This window comes from Platalea leucorodia, assembly GCF_965183815.1.
Source record: "Platalea leucorodia genome assembly, chromosome: 8".
Taxonomy (NCBI): domain Eukaryota; kingdom Metazoa; phylum Chordata; class Aves; order Pelecaniformes; family Threskiornithidae; genus Platalea; species Platalea leucorodia.
Window position 1 is genome coordinate 28,043,344 of NC_138830.1, and position 21,367 is coordinate 28,064,710.

At 42.4% G+C, this 21,367-nt stretch overlaps 1 protein-coding gene across 8 annotated transcripts in view; it reads left to right on the forward strand.

Annotated features, from left to right (window-relative positions):
• Positions 1–21,367, forward strand: part of VPS8 (VPS8 subunit of CORVET complex) — an 89,957-nt gene that overhangs the window by 40,469 nt on the left and 28,121 nt on the right. For all 8 annotated transcript variants that reach the window (XM_082319522.1, XM_082319519.1, XM_082319520.1 and 5 more), the window contains 11 exons: positions 2,704–2,823; positions 3,418–3,489; positions 6,143–6,262; positions 7,473–7,529; positions 7,950–8,032; positions 9,384–9,468; positions 10,484–10,582; positions 14,786–14,875; positions 15,321–15,367; positions 20,316–20,457; positions 21,152–21,241. In XM_082319522.1, coding sequence (XP_082175648.1) covers positions 2,704–2,823; positions 3,418–3,489; positions 6,143–6,262; positions 7,473–7,529; positions 7,950–8,032; positions 9,384–9,468; positions 10,484–10,582; positions 14,786–14,875; positions 15,321–15,367; positions 20,316–20,457; positions 21,152–21,241 — 1,005 coding nt within the window. The remainder of the gene's footprint in view (positions 1–2,703; positions 2,824–3,417; positions 3,490–6,142; positions 6,263–7,472; positions 7,530–7,949; positions 8,033–9,383; positions 9,469–10,483; positions 10,583–14,785; positions 14,876–15,320; positions 15,368–20,315; positions 20,458–21,151; positions 21,242–21,367) is intronic.

A 21,367-nucleotide genomic window follows, 5' to 3' on the forward strand; every position in this document is an offset into this window, starting at 1 on the left:
CATCCCTAATGTCTATGACTATTTCTGAGATTTGGAGCTGAGGTGAATCTGTGATGGCTGTGAGGTCTGTGATTCAGGCTGTTTGACAGCTCCTTCCCTTATGTCCTTATTACTGCCTCCTGCCCACAGCACTGAAGGGAAGAGGCATTCCTGAAAGACTGTTCCACAGTGATGGTGTTTGGAAAGACAATTTCCCTTTTCTGATAGTCAGCACCACTCTGAGACAACTTAAAAGGTAGACAGTTTCTTCCTTCTCTTAAGAAAAGGCATAAAGCAACCCATGGCTTGATATTTTCCTGTCTTGTGGTGACTCTGTTAAGATTGTCTGCCTTCTCAGTCTGTTCCAGCTCTGGTTAGGAGGCAATAGGCTGGTACTACATTCCTCTTCATCCACCCATCTTGGCCATCCTTAGTTTGGGAGAGTTGGCCCTGAGCACGTCCAGCCATTCTGCTTATAAGGCAGGATCTTAGCTGCCTCTCAAAAGTCTATACCTATGTTTATAGGCTCTGAAGCTGCTTGTTTTACACCCTGTGGGCTGAGCACAGGCTGATTACCCATCTTTCATTCTTTTGTTGTTCTGCCTAGTCCCTCTAGGAAGAACTGTGACCTAACATCCAAATCATCTTCCCAGGGCACTTTAGGAACAGCAGCTGATGCCTGAAGGCTTCTGTGTGCTGCTATTATCCTGTGACAGTGCAGGCTTATCCTACTGTCCTCCTTTGGGACAGGGTTTGATTTTTGAGCTGCATCTCTTCATGTTGTTCTTTGCCGCCCTGTTCACTGCACCATCTTTGGCTGACCAGATTCATCACACTGTTCTGAGTCTGCAACAGTAGCTTTCACATCGGCAGAAATAGCCTTTTCCATCTGGACTGCCCAAGAGATTGGCAGGTTGTTTCAAGGCAACGAGTACTATTGCATATGCCGTATGTATTTGCTCAGGACAGGTGTGAGCACATTCTTAATGGTTTCATCGTAGGGAGAGAGTACCTGGCTAAAATCACAGCGAACTTAGGCCAAAAGTATGACCAGCCATGCAGGTTACATGTCATGAAAGTTGGCTTGGTCACTGCTAAGTGATCCTTTTCTTATTCATTATTTCCATCAGAGCCCTCAAGCTGACTATTTCTTTCTCTTTAAGCTGTGTCTGAAGGTTGGTCTAAGGCAAAACTTAACTTCTTTGGAGTCATCTCTGAAAATTTCTTGAAACAGAGGAAGCTCCTGATTGTCATTTTGTGCTCATAAAACTTTTCCTGAGTTTCTGGTCAGTTTTACCGCAAACATTTTTTTGGGTTCTCTGGTATTTCACTTTAGTTTCAGGGCTTCAGTAAGAGGATGCGCTTTCTGTTTTGCACTTTCTCTTTGCAGTACAATGGAACAGATATTTTTTGGTTGTGGGGTGGGGGTTTTTGGTGGGTGGTTTTGTTGGGTTTTTTTTTCCCCCTAATCCAGAGCTTGTAGCTATGTGGTAGCTCTGGGTTACTGCAAACCTTTTCCTCACAGGGTGTGCAAACCAGTCTGCTCCCCTTTGCTGGTTCAAGCACTAGGCTCTTGCCCTCTCTCATCGTCCTTATGAAGTTGTCCCCTGCACACACGAGAGCTGGCACAGCAACAGACTGTGGCTCAAGGTCTAAGGGGAAGTGATAGCCCAACCAGCAGCAGTAGCTCTGGGGAGGAGCCATCAACCTCTCCTTTTTATGACCTCTGACAGTGTTCCTGAGAGCTTGGTTTAAGTAACACCTTTCTGTCTGGATACTTGAATCCACTCTAGCTACAGTCTGGGTTTTTTGTTTTGTTTTCTTAAGAGTTCCTAGCTGGCAAGTGGGTATCGGGTTCAAGGAGGCCAACAGCAAAGACTGTGGGTCTGAAAGTCAAGCTGCTAACTCCTCCTGGCTTCACTGCCACTGCGGTGACAGGAAAGTTAACTCGCAGTAGGAGTAAATGAGAGAATGTGCATTTCCTGAGGATGGCTGGGAGAGTGTATTGCCTGTCAGTTCTCCATGGGATCCCAGTGTGTATCTTAACACATACTGAGGAGCGCTAGCCAGTCTGCAGCAGTCTGCTCTCTTTCTGCTGGTAGCCAGATTTGTTGTGAGCATGCTTGAGACATCTGGAGCTGTCACTGCACTGTTTGTTCCCAGGGAGGGTCTGGACGCCTCTGTCAGTGGTTCAATAAAGGGAGTTGCTTTCACTTTGAAAGACATGCTCAAATTTCAGGGACTACAAAGTCAGTGGAGGAGATAGAGAGTTGAATAGTACCAAGTTAGTCTTTGCAGTGCCAAAAGCTTTGTGCCTCAAAGTGAGGGGGCAGATTGACTGGCTCTTCCCAAAGGAAGTGCTGACAAGGAGAGGAGCTGTGCCCTGGATAAGGAGGAGTTGTACAGCTTCTCAGGAGAGCTGCCAGGAAGGGGAGGGAGTTATCTAATTTCACATGCTTCGGTCTGCAAGTATAAGCCTTAATTTTTGCTTGATCTTAAATTTTGATTGATCTTAAATTGGTTGGCATGTCTAAGGAGGGGGAATTTTTTTCCTATTAACAAGCAGCAGAAAACATCATTCAAGTAAGAACACTGATGGACTCCTAAGGTGCTTTAAAGCTTAGGTGCAAAGCAGGTAACGATGCTGCTTTCCCATGTGCTGCTGCTATCAGTTATCTGAAATCCATAAGAAATCTGCTGTGTTTGTTTGAATTTTCATTGCAGGTCTTTGAATTTCTCATCCGGCTGCATTCAACTGAGGGATCTGTGGATGAAGAGGTCTACCCTCATGTTCGTACCTTGCTGCACTTTGACACTCGAGAATTCCTTAATGTCCTTGCTCTGGTAAGAGATTGCTGATTTCCTCCAAGAGAAAAATGCAACACCACTTCTTCCATCATCTATGTCACGGTTGCATGATCTGTAAGATTCCAATTTAAAAGTTCATGCTTTGGCTAAACCAGTAGTTACTGCCTTGATGCAGGAACAGTTTTGATGTGTGTTCTATAAGATATCAGAGGAGATCATAATAGTCCTTTATATCCTTAAATATAAATAGATGAATGTGACATTATACAATGAAGACTCTGGTAACAGAGGCCATCTTTAAGGCACAGGTAAAACAAGAATAATGTATTTGTAGAGTATTTTAGTACCTATACCTTTCTCCTGCATAAAGATACACCTTTCTTTCCAAATTTCTTGAATTTCCTCTGTCTATTTGGACCTGTTACTTTTACCTGAATATGTAAGAACCATTTTGGTAGTTACAAAAGAGCAAATTCTGTCCTGGAACCTGCTGCTGAGGTGATATGCGCAGAAAGGACTTAAAAGCATTGTCAGCTTTGTGATATGGCTGCTTCTTTGTGTTTGCTTGTATTTCTGGGGTTGGCAGTGGAGATCATTCTTCTCAAGGTCTCAGTGTTTTGCCTCATGCAGACTTTTGAAGACTTTAAGAATGACAAGCAAGCTGTGGAATATCAACAGAGAATTGTGGACATACTTCTGAAAGTGAGTGTGCCTAAAAATTAACCTCTGTGTTTACATCTGACTGATTACATACAACACTGTGCAGTAAAGCCTGTAATATGGATGAAGGGTTTCCAGTCCTGCCCTGGATGACACCTCTGAGAAGGTGGTGGGCTGGAGCGTGGATTCTCCTCAGCCAAGGCTGTCAGTTGGATATTTGGAAGTGATGCTTCTTGTATATTAAATATGGTGACAGAGAGGTCTCCTTTCCCGTCTGTGATTTCACCTGGGTTGTACTTTGTTGTCACATTTCTCCTCTCTGCAGTGTTAAGTTTATTTTTATCTGCTTCTCACTGATTCCACTCCCTGATTCCTTCTGAGCAGAAAAACAGGTCCCAGGAATCCTGTGCTTGGCAGGGTGCCAAGACTCTTCTGATAAAACTCTGCTCCCTGTATCTGTAAATGCTGTGTTTGGGATGTAGCATACCCAGAATGACAGGCCTATCTTTAGTAAATGCGAGAGAAGAGGAATGTCAGAGTTATCAGCCTGGTGCTCTAGAAATCACTTGTCATCTGCAGACCGTGTTCCTTAACAATGAATGTTCTCATTAAAAGCTATCGCTGCCAAATGCCGTTTGCTTTCCCCTTCAAAGCTGTCAGCATTAATAATAAGTAACTCCACTTGGAAGCTGTTTATGTATAAACATATCATAAGTAGCGTTTTCCTGTCACTGTCATCATTGGTAGATGAGAGCAAGGGCACCAGTAAGTGAATTCAGTGACGGTGCTGCTCCAGCAGGCTGTGTTGGAGGGGCTGAGATAATGCCACTGTGGTGAAACTTTTGAGAGCCTGCCTGAGTAGGACGTTGCTGTAAGGATGTTAGCCCTGTGCTGGGTTAGCCCATGCTTTTTTGTGTCTTTAGCTACCGTCAGCAGGAGGGGGCACACTGCAGCTGTGTTCTGGAGCTACTGTGGGATGTGTTCCTGTGGCACAGCGTAGGCTGGATCGAGTTGTTTACAGCCCCACTCTGTGCTGCTGGCCATGTAGCAAATGTCTACCACAACAGAATTCAACCCTGCGCTTGGAGGGGAAAAGGAGTGCAATTGTGAGAAGTGCTGCAGGATTAAATGCATCTGCAGGCAAACAATTTGATGTTATGGGAACTGTCAGTCCCTTGGTCTGGAATCTGCTCTCCTTTTAGATATAAATAAAAAAAAAAATATTTAAACTTTTTCTTTAAATTTATCACTGGCAAAAAAAGCCACTTAGGAAATAGATGCACTTTTAAAATAGTTTGATCAACATAGATGTTCTGCTAATGCTGATCTAAACTTTGCCAAATATCTCATCTTTTAGAAAGTCCACATGGTTGGCCTGCAGCCTCTGTAAGGTTGCTCTGTTTCAGAGGTACAGTATTTTCACCTTCACATGACTGATGAGGACCCAGTTTGTGAAAAAGAAAGCCAAAATGAATAAAACACTCCTGTTGTTTTAGTGAGCCATATTTTTAATGCTGTTAGCTAATGCCATTCTGACTAGGCTCCTGTATGAAATAGCCTTTTTAAAGAGAAAATGAAGATTAAAAAAGAATGATAGAATTAGCTGATGTTTCAAGCAGAGCTCTACTTGATTTCTTAATGTGTCTTACCTGTCTGCCTCCACTTGTGTAAGATAACCATTAGCATCCCATGGGGATCTGGAACTCCGGGTCACTTTAAGAAATCAATTGTATCTCCCAAGCTTAGACTGAATGAGGTTATAAACTGTGAGATGCTCCGTGTCTAGGCTTTGCTAGAGCAATTTTTAGATGTTAGCTGACAGAGTTGTTCAGATGATGGATTTCCTCCCAACTAAACCCACTGCTCTGAGAGGGGAACTCTCCAAACAGGTGCACTTCACTTTCCTTTACTGTTTAGGATTTTTTCAGAAGCGTGAGACACCAAGTCAGGACACATCACTCTTGTTTTTTATATGCCAGACAGGTGACAAGAACTTCTCAGATTTCAAATCCCTTTTGTAGTGACTCTTACATATTCCGTTTTTCTGTAATTTCAAGTCAAGTCAGCACAGCCACAAGTTTCTCAAAATATTCATAGACTAACAGCTAATTTAATGTGAGAAAAGAAACTTTTCCCCAAACATACAGTTGTTTCTTAGTCATTTGATCTGTTCTGCATACTACAATTGCAGTGGTGAGTGCCTGGGGCTTGAAGTCAAATGTATTTTTTTTTCTCCTATAATTATTAATTTTATCTTTTTTCCTAATGTGAAAACATTTCTCTGCTCAGAAGCACTATTACATGTCCAGTGATCAGCACAGACTGCGGAGATGGAGATAAATGTGGGTTTGGAGCCCCCTCACACCTGAAAATCAGGGACATGCAAGAATGCTTCCCTTGAGTATACGGCAGAGAGGCCGAGCCTCTTCAGCTTTAGGACAGAGGTGATTTAGCAAGGACACATCCACTGTCTATGTCTTCAGGTGACACAGTTAAATGCCATGGAAGGTGCCTTATCTTTTGACCTTCAGGATGAACTAGCACCAGGAGATTGTGTAGATGTCTGGGGTAGGAGGAGACATGATGGCTGTACAGGGATTTCTTGTTGCAGTGTCCTGATTGCTTTCCCAAAAGCAGCTGCAGAATCCGTCACTTGTGGGTTTTATTTTTCCCTTTTCTCTCTAATGCTTCTCAGGTCATGGTAGAGAATTCTGACTTCACCCCATCGCAGGTTGGCTGTCTCTTTACCTTCCTTGCCCGTCAGCTTGCCAAGCCCAACAACACATTGTTTGTGAACAGGACACTTTTTGACCAGGCAAGTATTCTTTTGTGAAGGGTGGAAAAAGTTCCAAACAGGGTGCAGCACCGCAGAAAGTGTGGCTAGTGCTGTGGACTGAAGCAATTCTGGAAGGACTGGTGCGTTATAAAACAGGTAGCATCTTGTTGGGACTTTGTTGTGGTTTCAAAGAAGCAGAGTAGGAGAGACCACAGAAGCACAGTAAGCTCCATATTTCAGCTTGTCTGCTGGAATTGTGTGAGAAATAGGGTCAGGTCCTAGGAGATGGAACAGCCTCTGCTCCTCTCCATGGAATGGCAGATTCCGGTGGTTGCTAGTGTGTCAGGAGAGTGAAAGCAAAGGCCCATAAGGGCCGGAACCAAGCTGTTTATCTTTAAGCCCCAGTGAGCATTTTGGTGGCTCTGTTGTCACTTGTTACGTGTATGGAGATGCCAAAATAGGCAGATAAAGGACGGCAACTAAAACGGTACTAGTGAGCATACAGAGCTTGTAGTCGTAGCTGGTAATTTCTAGTTTGCATGGCCACCATCCTTCTCTGCTGTTTGAAATAGGCTGATATGCACCAATGCATACCTAAAGCTTGCATGGGCTAAGTTTATATCCCAGTTTAAGTCCCAGAAATTCCTGGGACTGAGGAGGCGGCTTCAATGGCTACAGCAGTTGTGCTTTGATGATAATATGGGTACATGAACAGTAATAAAAAACAGATTAGAAAGTATATGTCTTTTGTCATAATGTAAGACCAAAGAAGTCTGTGGAGGTGAAATGGATTTGGATTAAACACTGTAATTACAGATATATTGAATTTTATGAATTACATGCTTTCCTGTTTTTCTGGCAGAGATGGCACAGTCCAGGAGAGAAGTCGAAAGGGTCAGCGTAGTGGTTCCAGCTGTTTGGTGTGTGGTCCAAGGCAGGGTCATGGCGTCCCCTGAGTTACTCTGTATTCCCTGGGTTCCCCAAAGTTTGGTTCTAGATCCTGATGCAGAGTCATGGGTTTCCCTCCCTGGAGTCTTCAAGCAGTTCTTGGTTACTCCAGTATTCTTAAATGTCCTTAGTTATAGGACCAAGTAGAGAGTACGTCACAGATTAATAGTACATTCAAATTGCAGTGTTGTGCTCTGATTTGCTGTTGCCATTATTGGTGCTCACAATCTGCTTGTTAGGTTTATGCCAACAGCTACGTTAACTAGGCCTAACTCATGCTAACCTCTACATCCTTGCACAGGTCCTTGAATTTCTGTGCAGTCCAGATGATGACTCCCGCCATTCAGAGAGGCAACAGGTAACGGCCTTCAAGGGAACATTTCTTTAAGCACCAGATATGACCAGACTGTAAAGCAAAGTTCAGCCTCATTGGGAACATATGCTGGCTGAAGGTCATATGCTAAAGCAGTCACCTAGTATAGGAATGGTGGCCAGCATGGAAGAATTGTGCAGTGCTGTACACAGCAGAAGTGAAGGAGGCTCCTACCCCAGCATCGCCTGCAGGAGAGGTTTGACAGCAGTAAGAACAGAGGCAGGAAAAGTCCTGGATAAGCACATGACCTTCATAGTTAATGGACAATCAATTAAAATAAAAAAATCTGTAAAATAAGCCCTGTGTTAATACAAAGTTTAATGGAGCAGGAACAGTGTACTTTTGAATGGCACTGGCTGTCCAGGTACTACTGCAATACAAGTAACTGGCCTTCAATATCTGCAGGTCCTTTTAGAATTGCTCCAGGCAGGAGGGATAGTACAGTTTGAAGAGAGCCGTCTTATCCAAATGGCAGAAAAAGCAGAATTGTAAGTTGCTGTATACAATATATAAATACTGCCTTTAAATCTCCTCCAAAGCTTTTTTTCCTCCACATTTCTTGTTCCTACTTTGCAGCTGTGTTTGGTATTATTTTCCCTATGCATTCACATGTGCTTCATTTAATATGTTCATATTTAGACCCAGTCTTTCTATCTTATCTCTACTGGGTGTTCTTACAGAAAGCATTGTTAAGATAAGAGGCGGTAGAGCTGTGGAAACCCTTCAGCATGAAACCCTGTGGGGCTTGATGAGTTTTGGCACTTCCTATCCTAGAGCCCATGCTTTGTTCAAAGGTACAGTTGTATATTTGAATGCTCTACCACTGACAGATGGAGATGACTTGTTGGGGTGAGAGTCACAGGTGGATTTAAGAGCACGAAGGGGTCTGAAGCCACCCCCATGGTACTCATTTTAGAATTGAGTAGGAGAGACAAACACAATGTCTGGAAAAGCTAAAAATTTCCACCATCTCCTTTAGATGCTTTACACTTCCAGCAAGAATGTGCCATGCATGAACAGAGTCAGCCAGGGAGGGGCATCTTCATCCAAGTCTTGAATTTGGATGTTCTGTGAATTAATCCACCATACTACAAAGGACAAGAGGGATATAAGTGCAGTGGTAGGGTATGGCATGCCTGTTTTCCTGTGTGTCCTAGAAAGAATTACTCAACCAAATTTTTCAGACTCAAGAAATGCCTTTTTCTTCCTTGCTTCAGAGAGTTTGACAGCCAGAACCACCAGCTCAGCAACTTCCATCAGAGCTAAAAGACCTATAGCGTAATGTTATTTCGCAGACTTTTCATTTGTTTTGCCTCAGTTGCATCTGTTTTTATCTAACGTCTCAAAATATTAAAGATGTTTATTAAAATCTGAAGGTAGGAAGCTGTGTCATAACATGTTATTGAGTCATGTTCAGTGTATTTCTTCAAATTAGTATTGTGGTTTGGCCTAGCTTAGAGCTGAGTGTGTTATGGAAATAAGGAAGATGATCTATGAACAGCAGAACCTGTGAAACCTGGTTTCTTTAAGGATTTTTGTCCTCTGTCCCTCGCTTCTCACCTTAGTAACTCCAGTTTTCTCTGATAGCTTCCCAAAAAGAAGGGAGGTTGATAGGCTGATGGGCCTGTGGCTGATACTAAATGGCATATGTAAACTGGAGCCATCCAACCTGTGTGCTGAAAACCTTAATGTAAGATACTTCCAAATCCTTTTTGTAAAACATGCTGCATTTTCTTTTGAGTGCAGCCAAACTGTGCTGGATCTGAGCTACCTACTTCTATTCAGCTACTTGGCTGAGGAGTGTGTTTTTCCTAATGTGGAAAGTATTTTTCGTTTTAGCTATCAGATTTGCGAGTTCATGTATGAACGAGAGCTTCGCTATGACAAAATAATTGGCTGTTACCTGCATGATCCAGTGAGAAAGGTGAGTAAAACTGATGCTTCTGGCCTTTCTTCTTCATAGCAGTGCAGCCTGTCCTGCTGGCCAGAGTGTGAATGGGCACAACAGCCCTGCTCTTCTGTCATACTTCTCTACCTTAAAAAGTGTCCTCTTTTTACAGTTGAGTTTTCTTAGTTATAGTCAGGCTTTTTGTGTTTGTTTGTGTGTTGGAGAAGAGTTTATTTTTTTGGAAGCTTCAGTGGTTTTTGTTTCTTTTTAAATTTAAACAATGCTCATACATAAAACCTGAGTGCAAGGTGGGATTTATTGCAAATGTTCCTAGCTGCAATACTTCTTTGTTTCTGCCATCAATCCCCTCTTTTGTCCCCTGGACAGAGTCTCTCTCCCCTTACTGTCTCTTTACAGTTACCTTCTGCATATGCATAAGTTGCATATCTGCCACAGTTTTTGAGGTATTCTCTTCCCTACCACCAACAGAAGCTGGGAGGAGAGTCTGGCAAATTTGATCTCACCAGCTCCTTATGAAACCACTATGCTGAAAGTTGTGTGGGTGAAGGAGTCAGAAGAGATAGTTTGTGATAGTGGGACGGTCAAAAAATATTATACAGGAGAGCATCTGAGCTGAGGACAGTGCAGGAGAACCTGGGGCTAATGTCAAAGAGGAATTCAGGAATATACTGGGAAAACTAACCTGCTCTCTGGTAGAGCATTCTTTTCCCTGCCTACGCTCCTAGCTAAAGAGTGATGTCCTGTCCTTTTTTCCTGTGAGCAAGAGGGGGATGTTTCTAATAGTGGAAGAACAATTCTCTTTGACCTCAGTGCTTAACACATTTAGCATCTCTTCTGTTCCTTTTGGCTTTTTTTGCCTGGCAGTCCTTCAGGAACTATTTAGGGACATATAATCTTGCCTGCAGATAACTTATCAGACTAGCCCTGAGGTCATCCTAAGACTGTTTGAAATGCTTTCCCTTAGGAAAATCTAATGCTGTTAATGGCGCTGCAGAACATACTATACCATTTATGGTTTTATGCCTTACAGGAAGAAGTTTTCAACTATATTCACAACATCCTGTCCATGCCTGGCTACAGTGCTGAAGAAAAGCAGTCAGTGTGGCAGAAAGCTTTGGAACATATAGAGGTACAGTGTATCCTAAACCTGTGGTACCTGAGCTACTGCTAACTCCAGCTGGATGTGCCTAGTGCTGTTCTGTAAGCAGAAATGCCACATTTTCAAATCACAACTGTTTAGGAAGCTCTGACTTTAAGGTTTAGTAGCCTCATACATTAATATAAGTGCATCTCTTAGATTCCGGCTGACCTCCTTGGTTTCCTGGTTTCAAGTATTGCTCTCTGGATAATGGGACTTTATCAGGGGATGATGGCTGGTGAGTGCTGTGTAGCAGGGAAGGGAACCATTAGCAAGACCTTCATCTCCTGAGCGTACAGCAGCAGCAAGGTCAGGACATTGACATCACTGACCTCACAGTCTGTGGTATCAAATTCCTTACAATGGTAATAGCATTCAGCCTCGGTACCCTGGCAGTTCTAACCTGTGGGAAGACAGGGTCATGACTTCTACTGTAAGACACACTGTTGCTAGACTTCTGTAGCTAATAACTTTTCCCATCTCTGCAATATCTCTTTGCTTCAGGGGATGGAGATGTGTCTGAAATAATAGTCAGTAGACATGGGAAATCCATAATATCTCTAGTTCCTACAAGGTGGTGTCAGTCCCCTCCAGGGTGATCTGGAGATAAGCCAGGAAAATAACTCTTTCTATAAAACAAGCAGTCATGCCCTGACTACTTAGCAGAAAATGGCCACAGAAGTCTGTGTCCTGTGAGGTGGACAAAAAAGTACTGGGTACATTTGAAAGATACAGAACACTTTTAGTCTCTACCAGCATCTGCAAGTAGTGCATGACTAATGAGAAAATGGACCAAGAGGGGAAATGATTTGAAAGACAATAAACAAAGAAATGCTGTGAATCCAGCTGTATGACATGCAGATCACTGAGCTCACACCCACTCTCCAGATGCGCTTTCAGAGTCTATGGGAATAGGTGGTGGTGATGGTTGTGCTGTGGCTGAGCGGGCCTGGCTCATTACTACCTTATCAGAACAACTGCGGTTCCACAGTGGGCTTTCCAAGTTGAGCAAACTGCTGCCTGCTTTGCTGCTTCCTTGTGTCTGCTTCATTCTTCTCCTACTGCATCCCTTGTCTCTGCTTGTATTGGTATATACAGCCCAAACGTTTGGCTTGATGAGTGAGTCAGCCTCCCTCTGTAAGCCTTATTTTGTGTCTTTATCAAATCACAGGTGGGTCTCCTTCCTGGGTCTCTTCAGCCTGAGGCCTTTACAATTGCTGTTCCATGCTTGGGTGTTGCAGGACAAATCAGAAATGTCCTGGGTTGCCCTTCCTGATGTTTCTCACTGTGCTGTACCAGTTTTGATTAGCTTATTGTAGGCTAAGACTGCCATATTGAGTTGTTTGTTTATATTTTCTCAGTCTGGTGGAGCCACTTCTTGATTATTGTTTGATTATTGGCCATTGATTATTGATTATTAGCCATCCAGAGGGACCTGGACAAGCTTGAGAAATGGGCCTGTGTGAACCTCATGAGGTTCAACAAGGACAAGTGCAAGGTCCTGCACCTGGGTCGGGGCAATCCCTGGTATCAGTACAGGCTGGGGGATGAAGGGATTGAGTGCAGCCCTGCCAAGAAGGACTTGGGGGTACTGATAGATGAAAAGCTGGACATGAGCCAGCAATGTGCTCTCGCAGCCCAGAAAGCCAACTGTATCCTGGGCTGCATCAAAAGAAGTGTGGCCAGCAGCTCGAGGGAGGCGATTCTGCCCCTCTACTCTGCCCTGGTGAGACCCCACCTGCAGTACTGCGTCCAGCTCTGGGGTCCTCAGTACAAGAAGGACATGGACCTGTTGGAGAGGGTCCAGAGGAGGGCCACAAAAATGATCAGAGGGATGGAACACCTCTGCTATGACGAAAGGCTGAAAGAGCTGGGGTTGTTCAGCCTGGAGAAGAGAAGGCTCCAGGGAGACCTTATTGCAGCCTTTCAATACTTAAAGGGGGCTTAGAAGAAAGATGGGGACAGACTTTTTAGCAAGGCCAATAGCGATAGGACAAGGGGTAATGGTTTTAAACTAAAAGAGGGTAGATTCAGACTAGATATAAGGAAGAAATTTTTTACGATGAGGGTAGTGAAACACTGGAGTGGGTTGCCCAGAGAGGTGGTAGATGCCCCATCCTTGGAAACATTCAAGGCCAGGCTGGATGGGGCTCTAAGCAACCTGATCTAGTTGTAGATGTCCCTGCCAATTGCAGAGGGGCTGGACTAGATGACCTTTAAAGGTTCCTTCCATCCCAAAGCATTCTATGATTCTATGAACTCCCTCTTTCCTTTTGGCATCTTCTTTTTCCCAGGACTGGTGAACAAGATACTCAATTTCATGTGGCTTAACAGCTTATTGGCTGCTATGGGTTTTTGTTTCTCTCCATTGTATTAATCTGCTCTCAGACATTCAGAAGACTTAAAATAGTAACTAGCATTTTACTAGGATGGTGCTGTGATTTCAGGTCTTTGAACAACTGTCCTTTCATCTGCTGAGGTATGGCAGTAGCAAACAGCCTCTTCAGTTGAAACTAGCAGTGTCTACAGAGGCTTTCCTGGTGATCGTATGACAGAAAGTGGGGTTTGTGATCAGCGCCACTTCTTATTTTCGCCATCATCCTACATACCTGTTGTTCCTTGATGTTTATCTTGAAAATAAAGCCCAAGGCTTCTCTTCAGTCATAGTGCTGTTTGTGGTGGTCACTTTCTGTCCTCAGACCCGTGTGCCTTGTGTCGGTACTGTCTCCTCAAGGGCTGTCTACCTAGGAAGTACCATGTTTGCAAATCGCTCAAACCAGGGAAAGGATGAAAACCCAAGCCCCAAACCTTTTGCTTAGGGGTAGGCTATGAAGGTCACACTGATCCAAGAGCTGCAGTCAGTTACAGGGAGGCTGGGCCATCTCCCTTCAGCCAGTCAGTCCTATCTTCAAGCAGTCCTCGAGACTCTCAGGGAGGGTTTGTCCAGAGAGAGAAACAAATGGAGGCAGTCACACTACATCCTTTCTGCGTTTCTCTGCACTACTGTGGTTAAGATCTTCTGGGTCCTTTGAATCGCCTGGGCCTGTGAGATGAAGGGGTCTTGCTCCTGAGCATTGGGGAAGCAACTAAGAGCTGTGGCTCATACAGTAAAGCTGTAAGGTCAAACACCACAGAGCTGCTTTACAGAAAATATGGTAGGCAAATTTTGCTTTGGAAACCTCACAAAATGCCTCTTCTATGATAGCTCTTCTTTAAAGCGCTTGTGGAGTCGTCACACTCTTTGTTACTTCCTTTCTTCCCTTCACCCTGGTCTGTTGCTGGCATTGGCTGAATTTGGTGGCTGCTACATCTGTCTGGAGACCAAGCTAGTGCTAAGTAACTTTTTCAGACTTTTTTTTTTTTTCTTCTGGATGTATATTTATGAAATTTTTCTTTCTTTACCAGTATAACAATTGTTTTTGTTTAGTAAAGCAATGTTGTCTCCTTTGTAGGCTTAGCAGGGGCTTTTGGGAAGGGTTACCAGGTACCCAATATGGGTTTGAAGCAGTTGCTTCTCATTTGTTTGGAAGCATGGATGCATTTGGAAGCAGTAGGAGCAAAAAACCTCATGTTCTGGATTGTGTAAACTTCTATGATATGAAGCCTTTTAGATCAAGGTTGACAGGATGCCAACCCACAGGCATTTTAAAGAATTTTTTTCCTTTTATTACCTTAAAGAAATTCAGTTTTTTTCAGGTCTGGACAGGTATCAGTGACAGTTAACAGTTACAGGAAACCTGCTTTTAAACCTCTGGTTTGGTTCAGTTCAAGCCAGTTAAACACTGTTTCCATTTGACTAAGAAATTCCCTAGGGTCAGTTCAGGGCTTTATTTCTACTGCTGGCTCCTAGCTGGCACTAGCTGGTCTTGTTGGCAGGGGGTAAAAGGCAGTTGTCAGAAAACCTGATGAAATAGTTTCCTCGCCTTAGGACTGAGATGTGGTCTCGTTGGTGTGAAGTGTTTTGCATTCTTACAAGGCCTGTTGTGTAGTAAAATCATCGACTTTCAAAAATGCCTTTTTACAAACTACCCTTCCTTCGAATTTTTTTCAAAATCACTTTTTGTGCGATGGTATTCATTATTTTACAGCTTTCATCTAGGCAAAGACGAATGGACAATATGAATGGACTCAGTGAAACTCATATTGCCTATGAAATTAAAAGTAATTATTTTTGTTGTGTTTCCCTCTCCGAAGGAGTTGCTGTTGCTGAGCCCATGTAAAGCAGCTGACTTGGTAGCCATTCACTTCAGTGAGCAGATTGAGAGCATCATTACAAACCTCCAGGTAAAGTGTCAGACTTCATTGATGTTGGTGCTTCTTTACAGTGGGGTTGCCATTCTTGTAAGAAATGATTGCTAAGAGCAATGGTAAGTTGTTGCTGTGTCATAAATGGAAGATAAAAAGCTTGATAGTTACTCAGCTGCAGGAATTGCTACATTTAAATTATTTGGCCTGTTTGTAGAGTTCTGGCCGTAAAAATGTGCTGGTTGCATCACTTGATAATGCAGTTTTCCGTTTGGAGTTCAGTATGGCTTGCACTCAGATCGGATAGAGCTGTTGTCAGCAAATATATCCTCTGAGTATTTATGCAAGACAAATGCCTAAACCAACTTCTTCAGCAGGCACCAGGCGTGAACAGTATTTTCTTCCATGGATATAGTTCAGGAATCACTGGTTTATAGCACATTATTTAAAATAGTAATACTCTGTCTCCTCCTCTGTTGTACAGGACCAGTTTTTACTCTTCCAGTTTCTGAGGAGTCTCCTTGATCCGAGGTATGTAAGAAAATTAGACCATTTGCAATCTACAGCTTGAATACGTGGGTTAAAATAAATTCCTTTGAAACGCAGCCTACAGCCAAGTTTAGGGCTTGGAAAAGGTGACTTGCTCTTCAAACTGCGCAAAGTTGAGAAGGATAGCGCAGAAATAAGTGTTCTGGGGAGTATCCTTTAGCAGAGGCCGTGCTGGCTTCCTAACTGGGAGGTGGTGTGGGTTCCACGTGCAATGTGACGCCTCTCCCACGCTGGTGGGAGTTTGGGCTTTGCTTTAACGGCTTCTTTGAGAAGGCTGTGAAATGGTTACCCTGTGACTGAAACTGCCATTTCTGTTCTTAGAAATGGCAGTTTCTGTTCTCAACCCACTGACTGATTACTTGACCGAGGCGCCCAAGTTTAACATAAATAGAAAAGTGTTTTGGTGTATTGGCATTTTTCATTTCTATCTTATTTCAGAATTGCTGCCATATTTCACTGCAAACTTCTCTTTAACTACTTGCTTGCTCCATCTGCTCCTGTTCGTTCAGTATTTCAGCACTGAGTGTTCTCTTTCTGTTGAATCAGTTTCAAATGCTACAAGAACTTAATTTTATTTATTTATTTTGTAAGACATTTATATAGGCACAGCTCCAATTGCCTTCAAGCAATTGTTAATGCAATTTAAGGCAAGATCTTGTTTTGTCAATTAGCTACAAATTAATTGTGCTTTATGAGGAGTAGTAGGAAAAGGTAATATCTAAATTCAAGTGTCAATGTTTCAGTTCTTGTTGAAGTGGAATAAAAAGCATGCTTTGGGAGCTAGAATCTGGAATTAATCAGTTTTGGGATTTTGTTAGGATGTAAATTAAAAGAAAAAAACCAACCAAATATGTTTTGTTATTTCCTGAGTTTTACAGACATGCTTGTATGGAAGGTGTGAACTTCCACACCTATTTTGTTTCTTAGAAGTCAATATAAAATCAGCATTTTGCCAAGAAAATATCTTGGTTGGGTTTTATAAGAGAGAAATTAGATTCTTTAGTTAATAAATGATATTTTTTTAAAAAATTGAATAGTTAAGGAGAAATGATACCCAGCTGGATGTTAAGTAGAACTTTGTTTATGCTGTGGTATCACTTGCAGCAAGTAAGACCCAGTGAAGGTAGTAATTAACCTGGATTTTAATCTTACGCATAGAGTGGCTTCCATAATCTCTGAGTAATAAACGTATCTAATTTAGCTCTACCATAATTAGAGCTAAATACCACCATTTCTCCTGTATTTATCTTCTAATCAAAAGCAACACATGATGTGTTCAAACCAGCAATAGGAAGCAACTTTCTGTATCTGATCTTTCAAAAGATCTCTGCTTTTCCCCCCAAGGCTGATGTTCAGCAAGGTGCATTAGGCCACATGGCTTGTCACATTGTGCCATGTGTCCCTTAGGAAAGCTTATGAACAGTTCCTTTTCCCTCTGTGTTCCAAAGTCCACTAATTCTCTGCACTGCAGTAAGATGTTTAGCATCCCACGTAATGGAGGTAAACCATGTACTGATTGGATTGTTGTTGCCAGAATACTCAATAAGCAAAAGATAAGTGGGACAGCTATGCAGAAAAATGAACAAAATACTACTAAATACTTTGGATTCACATGTGCCTAGTGACTGATCGAAGGTCAGTCCTTCAGCAGAAGGTCTGCAAGCCCAAGGTTTAACCTATTGTTATTAAACTATGTTGTCGGTAAGAAGTGTTCTGTAGAGACCCTAGATTGCTGGAGGGGCTTTTATTTTTTAATAACACTCAAGGTCCTGTGGTCTGTTTCCAGTGCTATGAGGTTGTCTGCATCTAAGACCTATTGGAATGAGCTGAACTGTATCCTGGGGGAGATGGGGAAGGAGGGAGAAATCTTGCTATGCAAGACCTAATCTGCAGATATACCTATGCTTTGTAGTATATCTATACATAAAGTAGTGATTAGGTTCTTCTGAAAACATCTGTCTCTTTTCAGTCAATCTAAATGTTTATATGCTTTTTTGAGCAAATTTTTTATTAAAGACTCTTAGAGCAGTAAATGAGCTTTTAATGTCGCAAATACAAATGATTGCCTGATCATATGGGGACACGACTCATCATGCTAGTGTAACTATCCGAGTTGGTGGAATTGCATTAGGGATTAATTTGGCCCATTTAATTTAGCTAGAGATTTATTTTAAAGGATGTAGAAGGTGGAAGGGAGGAAACAGGGCTAACAGAAATTGCCTGGGGAAATTAAAACCAAATGTCTGTATGTTTGTATCTCATAAGCAGTCACAGAAAACAGAGAATGTAGTGTGTATAGCTCAGCTCATTAATCACAGCCTTCGCTACATTTCCATTTTAAACTCCTAAGTTTTTTCCTCTAAAAAAATGCAGTGAAGCGTGTCTGTTTGCAGCATGTGTTTGTGTATTATACCAACAATATTAATTTATTTAGCAATACAATGTTCTGGGTCTATAAATATATTAACAGATACCTAAACTTTTAGGTTCTGTTACAATGGCTCATCTCACTGACCAGCTATCAGTGCCACTCGCAAGGCTCACTTGTGCCGGGTTTTGTGAGAAACCAGTAACTATCTCTTCCTTTTAGGAAAGCGCATGTAGAGTATGGCAGGGGAGATGTTTGGCATGGTTATATCGAAGATGAACCTGATCACACTGAGCTGAGCAGGACCTGCAAGTCTCAAGACTGTTGCTTAGTTTTAACATTATAAAAATCCATTTTTCTTTCCATTCTCTCTTCTCTGCAGCTCTTAGTGAAATGGTTAAGGAAAAGGTCAGCTTGCTCATGAAGTCATGAATTACCAGAGGTACCAGAGGTATTTCCAGACTAGAAGTTTGTTCTCATACTAAAAATGTATGACTTGCCATTTTTCCCATTTTGGTAGACAGAGATCATTTTAGATAGAAAGTGCTTCTTTATTTTAGTCTAGTTGCAAAAAGAGTAGAACGCTCACTCCCTTACAGGCATTGGGGGAGTTTATAGGGTGTGTGTTGTGGGAGGAGTGGATGGTGAATGCAGAAGGCCAGAATTTAGGGTTCTCGTTTGGTCCTTCAAAAGTCTATCCTTTATTTGGTGTCAGAACACAATAGTTTGGATACTAATTTTTGTACAACTGTGTCCATACTTTGGGAACTGTGATCAGTATCTGCGTGAGGCTTTCATTTCTGGGCAAATATAATTTATAATCAAGTGATTGACATTGTAATCACAGTAAGCTTCTTTTGGCTTGCTAGGGGCACAGCATTCTCCTGGCCTTTCTTGGATGATAATAATCCTGTTAGCTCTTGTAGCTCCCAGGAAATATAGAATCATAGTGTGTATCAGACCTTTTCCATCCCATGGTTGTAGGGTTTTGCACATCAATGCATCGTCTCCTGATCAGGAATTTCTGTTCAGAAAGGTAACAAAACTAAATAGATACCTTGATCTGTTTTCTTTCCTAGCAGGAGCTTCGGAACAGGTTTAAGAGCTCCGTTTCCTAGACAGCATAAACTGCTGTTTCTCTCTGTGATGCATCCATCCTAGAACTGCCACATGAAGTGGTGGTGAACTGCTGGTCATTTTGAAGGGTTGCAGGTGCTATATCTATCTCTAGGAAAGTATCATCCTTTCCATCCTAACTCTTTGAAATCTGTTGCTTCCATGATGCTCTTTTTAAAAATAAGATCAGTAGAAAACAGTCAAGACACAGGGACAGTCATAGGCACTGCATGCCATTCTGTTCTCTGTTTTGTTTCCCCCACATTAAGAGTTTACTTAATAATAAGCCAAGGGATTAGAAAATGGCCACTGCACAAACCACTGAAGTGCCAGCAGCTGCTGCTGAAAAGGAATTGGAGAAATGCTTTTTACAGGGACATCTTTATTAAATGAGTTTAATTGTACTCTGAGCTTCACCTGCAGAAATTACCTCGGCTAGAATCAGAAGGGAAGCCCTAGTTTGGCCTCCTGAATGGCTCAGGCCAGGCAGCATTACCACAGCCCTAACCAGAAACGAGAAGTGTCAGGACTGCACTGCTGAGTGCCTGACTGTCATGGCAATGTTGCTTGTGACAGGTCAGAGGAGGTCAGGGAGACAACAAGGGCAGGAAACACAGCAGAGGTTGGAGACTTCGCCTACCTGTGTTGATTGAGCAGATACCATGCTGGGAGATGAGGTAGATGTCTTTAGTTCCAGCTGGGTATGGTTCTGTAGTGCAGCTGGTTGCAAAACCCTTGAGAGAGAATGCAGCCTTTGGCTGAACAATATGCAGGGCCTGGTTCAAAACCTTACAATTGGCGATCTGCTCTACCAATGACCATAAAGTGCATAGAGTTATTGCCCCTGCAAGAGCAAAACCCAATTCACCAGTTTTGTTCTGTCTGAGAAGAGGAACTAAAAAAAAAAATGCAAAGAGAAGTATGAAGTTGTATCTCAATGAGGTAGATAAAAGGGATTATATTCTAGCAGATGAAACATTAAAATGTGATAAAGCAGGTCAAAGAAGCATTTCAGGAGCAATAAGAAAAAAGCAACAAAATATTTCTTCAAACACATGCAGAGAAGGTCTATAGAACAAATAGATGATCAGCATCTAAAAAGACCACTCGGAGACCATAAGGTTTCATTGAAGAACTTAGGTGAGTTCTCTGCCATAGAGTTGCTGAAAAGGTGTCTGTGCTGGAGTCTTTCTTCACAGGGGTCTTTGATAGTCTAATTTATACTGAGGCATCAGTAGAATATGTTGTGGAACAAATGAAATGCCTACTAATGGACCTCCAGCACCAGTAACTAGTAGAAACAGCATAATTTTTCTCTTAAAACCAGATTTTTTACTTCTGTATTAAGAATAAAAGACAACACACAGTTGCATAAGAAACTCTTATTTCCAGACCAACTTCTGGGCTAGAATTCGACTTGAGTCTCCTGTGCCTTTTTTATTCCAGAGAAGGCATTAACCAAGACCTGATACACTTACCACCCTGCATCACTGAGCAGTTCATTGAGCTACTGTGCCAGTACAGCCCAGACCAGGTTTTGGAGACGCTTAAAGTCCTGGAATACTGCAGACTGGAAGAAACCATCCAGGTAGGAAAGACATGTATAAAGACGGGGGCTAGGGGAAGCATTCAAATCAACTCCTACCTCTTTAAAATGCTGTAAAAGTACTTTAGCCTAGGTTGTGGATTAGTTCCTGGGTACTCTTCCAATCCATTTCCTACACTGTTTGTTCCCTTGAGCTGCTAAACTGCTCTCCTGCAGCATGGTTAGCTATATTTAACATAATGATTCTGAATTTAGTCTCAGGGCTAATAAGAAAAGGCCATTAGTGCACTGAAGCTACTGAGTAACTGCAGAATGCAGACTGGCTGTGTTAATGTTGATTAGTATGTTGAAGGTAGGCGAAATCATGGGCCTGGGGTTTTTGGAAAGCAATGCTGCCAAAATTTGACTAGCGCTGGGATAGCGACTATTGCTTCCCTTTATGAAAATTTTAACAATAATCTGTCCTTGATCTTGATTTATAGATTTTTTTTTTTTTTTTTTTAAGATTTTAATGGTGGTTGTGGCAATACTGCAAGTTGAGAAACAAACACAGTGTAGCCAGCGGGGGGGAAGGTGGGGGGGAAGTAGGAGTGCTCAGACTTGGGTAACGTGCCTGTGAACACATGGAGACACAATCCTTTCTGACCATCTGGTCATCGTTGTCTTGTGGAGTAAACAAACACTGGCAGATTTCTTAAGATAGACGTTCACCTTTTTTTTTTTCTTCTTAACTCAGATAACCCAGAAACATCAGCTCCATGAAGCTTCTTCATATTTACTGGAGAAGAAGGGAGATATCCATGGTGCCTTTCTGGTTATGCTTGAGGTACAGGACACTGAAATCCTGAATGTGGCATTTTTGCCATGCCAGCGTGGCATGACATGCCATCAGCATGATGGTGTGTGTTAATGTTTGATATTGTCATTGCTTCTCAATTTGTTTCCACTAGAA